Source organism: Microtus ochrogaster, chromosome 19, assembly GCF_000317375.1.
Source record: "Microtus ochrogaster isolate Prairie Vole_2 chromosome 19, MicOch1.0, whole genome shotgun sequence".
NCBI lineage: Eukaryota > Metazoa > Chordata > Mammalia > Rodentia > Cricetidae > Microtus > Microtus ochrogaster.
In genome coordinates this window covers 29,660,439-29,670,159 of record NC_022021.1, presented here as the reverse complement: position 1 = coordinate 29,670,159, position 9,721 = coordinate 29,660,439, and the positions used below count along the sequence as shown (strand labels likewise).

General features: G+C 37.0%; 1 protein-coding gene across 1 annotated transcript in view; it reads right to left on the bottom strand.

Moving 5' to 3' along the window:
- Window positions 1-7,505: 7,505 nt before the first annotated feature.
- Capsl (calcyphosine like) overlaps window positions 7,506-9,721 on the bottom strand; it is a 56,192-nt gene continuing 53,976 nt past the window's right edge. The window contains exon 5 of the mRNA XM_026783839.1: window positions 7,506-8,368. Within this exon, the coding sequence (XP_026639640.1) occupies window positions 8,267-8,368 (102 nt within the window). The 3' untranslated portion in view covers window positions 7,506-8,266. The remainder of the gene's footprint in view (window positions 8,369-9,721) is intronic.

The following is a 9,721-nucleotide window of genomic DNA, read 5'->3' as shown; positions in this document are numbered from 1 at the left end:
CACACACACACACACACACACACACACACACACACACACACACACACAGTAAATTTAAAAAATTTATTTAAAACCCTTCATGTACAAGTGTGTACTGGGTTTCATGGATGTAAGCCTGAAACCCTTTTGATGTTTCCTGTAATGTTTTCAGAGGTGTTATATTGAATTCTAGTTGATTAAATTAGCCCTTCCAGGTAAGATTATAGGCTCTCATACCTTGGCCTATATAAAGTTATCTCCAATATTTCAAAAAATGACAGGGTTCCAAAGTACAAGGCACTTACTCTCTGTCCCTAAGAATCCTTTAAGTCTCTGTGTGGCCACTTCCTTATGACTCAGCCTGCCTTCATTTCTTCTGACCTTTCTGAGTCACATCTCAGATAAGATATTTTCTGGAAGGGCATGTTCTTATAGATCAGGATTTGACTGAATTGTTTATTCCTGCACACTTTACACTTATTCCTGTTGGTACTACACCAACTTGGAAATACTTTGTTCTGTGGTTCCTCTATGGACTTTAGGTATTTTGGCATTGGGGACTATGATTACCAGAGTTTGTATCTCTTGCTAAACGCAATAATACCAACTTGTTTCTTCATCACTGTTCTACATAAAAAAAAAAAAGCCATGCTAAACTATTCAGAAAGAGCTCACCCCACATCCCTGAGAAATACACATCTGGGCAGCCACGTGCAAGGAGTCAGTTTCCTTTCCCATCTCCATTTCTCTCCCCAGCTGTGCTCTTAGCCACTGTGACCACAAAAGTGGGGAAATTACAGAGTGAAAAAGGGGCAAGAATTTCCCAAGCTTCATTTCTTGAAAATTTTCTACATTTAATTTGGTTTATTGATAAAATTAGGGCATTTAAGATCTACAATAAAGTCAACAATACTTAACTTCTGAACTACAACGCTGTGTGCCTTTGTGTAGACTTATGTATGTTGCTTGAAATAGCAGCTGTAAAAGCAAAAAGAGTGTTGTGCATAAGGCCTGGTAAGTCCAAGGAACATCCTGGCACTCCTCAAAACACTGACAACAAAATGTGAAGCAAACAACAAGCAAATCCCCTGAGGCTTGGAAAATAGCCTGAAAGTTCTTTCTGTTGAAACACTTGAGTTAATCTGGAACGCTCCTCAACTATCATTATTGTACCAATCTTTCTATATTCCAGATAAATATTTATCAACCTGAAATACAGTAGATCTTGCAGGGTTGAAAAGGACTCTTCTGTTGCTACCAACTTTGTTCCTACAACATGTTAGCTGTTAGGCACTGGATTAAAAATTTTAGGATATTCCTAAGTATTTTAATGCTAAGTTTACCTTCTGGTGGGGTAAATTATTACTTTTAGAGGCCAAGAGATCAATAATTTAATTATACGAAAGTTCAGTAAATTCTATAACACGCCATTAACACACTGTAAATCTTACATCTGCATAATAATAAATTTTCACAAACTTAATAAGTTGCCAACACAGATTTTTAATAATGATTAGCATTTTACTTTTAAATAGTTAATAAAATTCTAATAAAATTTAAGCCAACTTTTATTCTCAGTTATGAGCTATTAAGATATACCAATAGACTTAAGGACAGAACAAAAATTCTACTACCATCACATTTAATATTAGTCTACAAATCCTAGATGATGCAACTAGAGAAGAAAGTGAAGCAAGAAGAAGAAATACTGAGGAGAGAGGTAGAAATTACATTATCATTGAAACCTGAAATAGCTTCATGCTTGGAAAATACCAAAGAGTAGAGTAATAAAGAGTTGAAGCTTCATAAAGTATTTTACTCACAATGTCTCCACATGTTCATTTACTCCTTAAAATCATTATTGAGTGTTTACTATTACAATAGCATAATATTTGGTTTTGCACCATATTCAATGAGCATCAACCTCTATAATTTAACAAATAAAAACCCTCTAATCTCATTCTTGATAAGTTCATGTTTAATAACAATTTCTTTAAATTTTATGTGTGTACTATTTACATCATTCCACAACTCCCTTCTACCATCCTTCCTTTGTACTGCCTCCACCCCACTTCACAAATACATGGCCTCTTTTTCTTTTTTTCCTTTTTGGGGTGTGTGTGTGTGTGTGTGTGTGTGTGTGTGTGTGTGTGTGTGTGTGTGTGAACAAATATATAAATACAATGAACTGAGTCTAATTAGTGTTACTCATTTGTGTGTGTTTTTGGGGATCACCACTTGATATTTGGTGACAGAACTTCAACTCCAATACCCCTCCTCTCCTTACAGGATAGGATGATGAAAGTCCAGACTTCCTGCATAAATGATAGAATCCTCTACTAATAAGCCATATTTAGAATCTAGGAAGGTTCTCAGTCTGAACTATCTTATTGTCATTTAATAGATGCCCATTATTAAGTAAATACAAGGATTTTAGAAGCGCTTTTTCATTAACCCATGACAAAGACCAAAACACTAAGCAGATTTACCATCCAGGCACATATAGCTGAAGCATAGGAGATAGCAATACACCATAGAAGATACCTCTGGAAACGTAAGTTAGAGGAAGAGTAAATTGTGGATAACTTAGCTGCCAGCTGAGATGCCTGAATTGACCAGTGAGACAACACTTGCAAATTAGAAGTTGCAGTAGACAGCTAACTAATGATTTAAGAAATGATGTGAATGAACTTTAGGCTTGAAAACTATTGGGGATGGGCAGAAAGATGTAAGACTGTAAGTGGAGAAACTTTTTAGGATCTCTTCCAATATTTAAGATGAACTGAAAATATAAAGTCAGAAGAGTTACAAAGCCATAAATAGTTGGCTCTAATAAGTGACATCAAATAACAGCAAGCACTTAAGCAGAGCTTACATGGTTGTAAGACACAGCTGTAAGAGATGCATGCATATTACCTGTTTAATCCTCATTTGGTAGTGTAGCCACTATTATCTCTGCCTAGAAGAGGAAAGTAAGGTTTTATTTATGCCACAATGGCTGCAATACTAATATATATATATTATAGTCTCTACAATCCAATTTATTTTATTGTGACATTTTCATATGTGTATAAAATACTTTGAGTCCCTGGAGCAAACTTATTCTCCCTCTTTCAGCTACCATTAATATCCTGGAGTTCTTTTTCTACGGCTGGGTCTTGTGATATTTTCACTGTCAATGCTAGCATATCAACTAGTATTGTCAGTGCACAGGTCTTAATTAGACCACTATATTGTCAAAATTGCATGAATACTGCTCCTCTGTCCTATACAAAAGACATTTTCCCCCAGCAGATGTCCTGGTCTTCTAACTCTTGCAGTGTTTCTGACCCCCAACTCTGGTGTTCCCTGTGCCTTAAATGAAGGAGTTGTGTTGAAGATTAATCAGTTAGGCTTCTCTGTATTTTGACTAGTCATGGATTTCCTTTGTTGTCCATCTGCTATATAATGAAGCCCTTTATGGGGGATAAGAGCCATACTTTTCTGTGGATATAAGAATACATATTTAGCTTGCAGTTAGAAACTGTTCTTATTTAGGAATGTGGCAGCTATCTTTTAAAAAATATGGATTCTGCTTTAAGAGAAAAATGTGACATTTGTCTTTCGGAGTCTGAATTGCATGGCTTAACATGGTGTTTTCAGTTCTAACTAGTTCTAGTTGTCTACAGACTTTTTATGGCTGAATAATACTTTACCTTAAATGTATGTGTGTATGTGTATGCAGGTATGTATTTGTGTGTTTATGTATACATATATGATACACATATACATCACATTTTCTTATCTACTCACCTATTGGTGGGTACTTAGGCTGGTTTTAATTTTCGGTTGTGAATAATCCTGAAGTAATCACAGATGTGTAGACGTATCCATAATGTGATGAATTGTAAGCTGCCATATGGATTTTAGAGCAACAAATGCTCTTTAGCACTGAGCCATCTTCGCAGGTCCTTTTCTTCTTCTTCTTCTTCTTCTTCTTCTACTTCTTCTTCTTCTTCTTCTTCTTCTTCTTCTTCTTCTTCTTCTTCTTCTTCTTCTTCTTCTTCTTCTTCTTCTTCTTTTAAGACAGGGTTTCTCTGTGTATCTCTAGCTATTCTGGAACTTGCTTTGTAGGCCAGGCTGGTCTCAAAATCACAGAGATCCACCTGCCTCTACTTCCCTGAGTGCTGGGATTAAAGGCGTGGGCTATCTCTACCCAGCTCTGATTCATCTTCTTGATGATAATCATTTTCACCAGGATAAGATAGAATTTCGATATTGTTTTAACTAGCATTTTCTTTATTGCTAAGGATTTTGAATATTTTTTCATTTATTCATTGAGAATTCCTGTTTCACTTGAGAATTTTCTGATCAAATCATTTGCCCATTTATTAGTGAATTGTTCTTCTATTATATTTTATATGTTTTCTTAATATCAATCCCTTCTCTCATGAGTATTCAGCAAAAGTTTTTTTCTAACTCTCCAGTATGTCTCCTCACTCAACTCCTTTCTTAACTGTGTAAAAGCCCTTGAATCTTAGTCTTACATATTCTTAATAAATGTCCACTAATATTAGAGTTGCATTCAGAAAGTCTTCGGCTTTGCCTGGATCTTAAATTTTCCCTGTGATTTTTCTAACAACTTAAAAGTTTCAGGTCTTAAAGTGTTCCAATATTTTAAATGGATTTTTGTCAGGAAGATACATGGGGAATCTAACTTAATTGTCTTAGATTAGTATACAGTTTTCTCAGCACCATTTATAGTAAGGTTTGTTTTTCCTCCAATGTGATGGAATCTGGCCAAATTCAAAGGCCAATTACTTGATGGTGTCTTCTTGTATTTTTACATGGAGAATTCAGTGAAAAAAATGTCACTGAGCTAATTTTGTGAGACTAATTATATTAACAAGGGTTCTTCCTATGTGACTTAAAAATACTTCACTAATTACTCCTAAATCACAAAACCATGACTGAGGTGGGTGGTTAACGGAGCTCAGTATATGAAAAATAATAATAACATGATGTATATAAGATCCCTTACAGAAGCTGAGCATCACTAGTAGTCAAGCTTGGCTGTATCCCGAGTGATTTCATGACTATTTATATTAAGGAAACCAAAGAAGCAGCCCCTCTACGTGTAGATATTCAAAAGGAAGGCCAGTGAACATCTTTACAGTTGTATTCAGAGACTTGTGATGTAAGTGTTATGGTGTCCCTGGAAAGATGTCTGCAGAAAGCAGCATAATATCACTCTTGTTTTAATATTCAAACCCCTAAGTCTGATTCAAATGACTAAAAATCTCTCATGACTGCAATTAGTATTCAAATGATGGATTTGCCTCTAGAAAAAAAATTTTCTCATTTACTAACATTAATAAGTAGCTACTTTATAGTATTATGATAAGGACATAATTTCAATTCCCTTCAGAAAGAAAGCCCCTAATTTACATACATTAGAGATGTCTCCCTGAACTCAGTGGACACAGATAAATGAGTTGCTACTGTGTTATTTGTTGTAGCACAAATTTAAATATTGGAATGATACCAGTAGGTTTAGTATTTGCAAAACGTGAAATAATTATCTTGCAAGGTTATATAAGTAGTTTTATATTCGCTAAAATTGTTAAGGACAAGGAGACCTTAGTTTTGTACTTCTTGATCCGGACTGACATCTGTACAGGACACTCCATATAAGATACTGGTAAGATAAGATGTTCTCCTAAATAATTTGGAAGTGTTCACCCAAATTCCTAGGTAACTGAAAGATCCCCCAACCCTCGAAAGCCTCTTAATCTCGCAGGTTTTTCCAACTATATAAACCCACTCTCTCCTTTGTTCACTGCTGTTGTCTCAAACCCTGCTTTAGGGAGATAGTCCTGCCTGGCAGAAAGTAACACTTGTTTAATTCTACCAGAAATGTGTGGTGGTATCCTTCACTCTGGTCCAATAAGGAAATAGGAGGGTTGTATTTGCCATAGTTGGTTGGTGGCCAAAACTCTCATTTTGGCACCAGCTTCTATTAAGCTAGGAATCTACATTATCAAGTCCTGAATTTTGAAAATTTCTTCATTTAAAAGTTTGTTTCTCTCCTGTTCATGCCTATGTGATAATGTTTTCATAGTCACACGACTTTAAAGACTAGAAAAAGATAGATGACCCAGCAGTCAAAATTTATAAACTGTGATGAGGAAGTAAAGGTGGGAAAATAGTCTGTAAAACACCAAAAAGACACCAGGTGGAATATTTTTACCCTTCTCTATCTTTCTTTGATGACCAGAGATACCAATGTCATAATGAAACTTGATAAATGGCTGAATCAGAAATAGCATGGTAACAAAATTCCCAGGTGGCCATGTGCTCACTAAAGTATGAGAAGCACGAGTTCATGCTTCCACGCCTTTTCCCACTCATTTCTTCCGGTTCTCTGCCCTGGAGGTCCTATAGACATGAGCGGTGCTTGGCTAGCTCTGGCAATCAAGAAAGTTACCACTGAAAGGGAACGCAACCTCCAAACCTCTAATACAGAGCTTTGTGGAGTACCTGCAAGCCATGGCAATCTCAACAATATGTTTGTATAAACAAAACCTGTGTCACGGTCAATGCGTTAATGCGGGTGAGAACAACTTCACAAGGTCACACTCGTAGATTAAGAATTACAGGAAATCAGCAGCTTCTGAGAGAAGGTGAATCAGTTGTCTTCAGGGACAAGTGCCCCAGTAAATTATCCAATCCCCTCGGCCATCCATAAACACTAAATAAAATGGACCCCAGTAGGTGTGTGTGTGTGTGTGTGTGAGAGAGAGAGAGAGAGAGAGAGAGAGAGAGAGAGAGAGAGAGAGAGAGGGAGGGAAGGAGGGAAGGAGGGAGGGAGGGAGGAAGGGGGAGAAAGGGAGGGAGAGAGAGAGATCCTAATCTTAATAAGAGATCATGAATTTGAGAGACAGCGAAGGGCATCTGGGAGGATTTAGAGGCAGGTGGAGGAGGGATAGAAATAATGTAAATACTGTACTCTTATATAAAATTCTGGTAGGAAAAATCTCCAAATGGAATGAAACCTATCTCTGTAGTGTAAGGTGAAACTCCAAAGCGCATCTACTTTGTAGCTGTCCCTCCCTGTTCCCTCTGCTGAGCTGAGAAAGTGGTCTCATGCCATGAAAACCCACTGCCTGTCTTGGGGTATTACCCAGCACACTTACCGCTCTTCATATGTTTGTGTCTCTTTTACATTGCATGGGAGTTTGCTGAGTCTAAGACCTTGCATAAAAATTTGGAAATAAATAAAATTCTACTTTTCAGAATAAATATGTTTGGCTTTTCTTTAAAAAAAACAGTAAAATAAGTTAAGTTCATAAAATTTTACAGTTAGATGTTACTCCTGTCAAAACAAGAATAAACACAAGTGTGGAGAACTCCATATTTATATCTAAAACAGAAATATCCAATAAAAGTGATTTATTTTTATACAAAAATCCTTTCAGAATAAAATATGTTTTGTTTCTCTTTCCAAGAAAAACAATAAAATAAGAAAATTCATGAAATTTTGCAGCGAGGTGTTACTCCCATCAAAACAAGGAAAAACACAAGTGTCAACAGCATCTCTATTTATATCTACAACATAAATATCCAATACAAGTAATTTATTTTTATGCAAAAACCACTTTCCAATTTCAGTTAATGATTTCCTTCATTTGTTCATTCCTTCCTTTCATGCTGATTTAAAACTAAATTTCCAAGCACTTGTGGCAATACATTTCAGTACTTAATAAGATGACTAAAGATTGATTGCAACGAAAATTCCAGATTTTCAAACATTTCACTTTGTATCTCTTAAAATATATTTAATTAAAACATAATTATGTCACGTCTCCCCTTTCCTTTCTTTCCCCAACCTCTTCCATATCACCTCCCTCCAACCCATTTTATGTCCTCCCTCCTTCTAAAGGTGATGGATTCTTTCTCTTATATTATTGAGATAGATAGGTGCATAAATAGATAGATACACAGACAGACAGACAGACAGACAGACAGATAGATGACGGATAAATGCACAAATATGTGAATACAACTCTTTAAGCCCATTTTTTGCTGTTTAAGAGTATATGATTTCAGATGACCATTTTATAATGAATAAGTAATCAGAGGTCTCATCACTAGGAGGCAAGTTCTTCTCTTGGCAGTAATCAGTTGCCTTAGTTCTTTGTCTAGGGTTACTTGTGTCTTATTGAGATCCATCACATCAGACTCCCTATAGACTCATTCTGTTCTCTGAGCATTCTCAATTCTTTCCAAGAGGATGGATAAACAAAATTCATAATCTCCATGATTTTGTCATCATCAAAACGAAATAAGCATCCGTGTCGATAGAAGCACTAACACCTGCATAGTAATTCAGGAAGTCTTCTTTTGAAACCTGAGGAAGGAAAAAGGTGAGGGGGTGGGGAGAAACAGTGTCAAAATATGTGAGCCACAGAACACTGCATTTTGTTCCTGAGATGCTAACTACAGATGGGATCTGCAACAGGAAATAACGCAGCCTTGCCTGAGTTAAGAAGAACTTGCTTAGTATCCCCACCTGAAACTGGTTTCTGAAATGGGATATTTACAGTGGGCAGCCTAAGACTCACCTACACCTCAATCATCTAAGCCCCCTTCCCCAAGCCATCACCACTTATAGTAAAATGAGATCTAGAGGTCTCTACCATGCCACCCAGTAAGGTAGCCACTGACCACATACAGCTGTTTACATTACCTCTAATTAAAATGGAGTCTAATGAGAAATCCCATGCCTTGAGATCACTAACCATACTCCCCCTGCACACCAGCTATGTGTGGCCAGCAACTGGCACACTGGAAAACACTGATGGAGAACAGCTCTGCCATCAGAGCAAGTATCATGAGACAATCCTGCTCTAGACTCGATACTGTAAACTTCTCATTATTAATAATGCTGTCAACCCTCTGTGTCTGTGGATTCTTTGTCCATTGATTTATTCATCTTTGATAAGGGAAAATTTAAAGTAAATGAAATTTTGTACATGTCCGAGATGCATGTAGTTTATGAGCAAATGTCAGTTCATATAAAGGACCTGAGCGATTAAGAATTTTATTATCTGTGGCTAGTTCTGGAATAAATACTCTCTGGGGAAAAAAGAGATGAGTATGATAAAGATTTTATGGCATAAATGAGTAGATAATAATTGCTTTAAGGAAGAAGAGTCTAGGGCAAACACATGTAGAGATAGAATTAGAGGAAGGAGCACCCTACAGGATCTTTAAGGGAGCACTCTGGAAAACAGGATGTGTATACTCAATGGCCAATAGCCGGCTGGGAGACAATTGTCATATAGTAGCTGCTGGAACCACCTTATCAGCCAGGCCAGAAGTGTGTTTCTCATAACTAGTTCAAAATGGACTTTCTATGCTGGGCAATGGCACTGAGAACAAAATACAGGAGTCAGATCATACCTTCCCTCCAATCTCCCTCCTGTGGTCCCTCCCACCCTTCCCTCCCTCTGTCCTCTTGCGCTCTGCCTAGTACTAGTAATAAAGTTATTCTTTCCATCTTGGTCCTAGAAGACTGGCTCAAGACCGCATGCTGAGAAATTGGCGAGCCTCCCAGGTGGACGTAGTCTGACCCTGTGGGAAGAATAGAAATGAACAGCGACAGTAAATAGTAAATTGGGTGTCTCAATATCTCATTCTTGGCTGCCAAGGTAGTAATTTCATGAGTAATTATGTCATGCATCTTAAAAACACTCGTCAC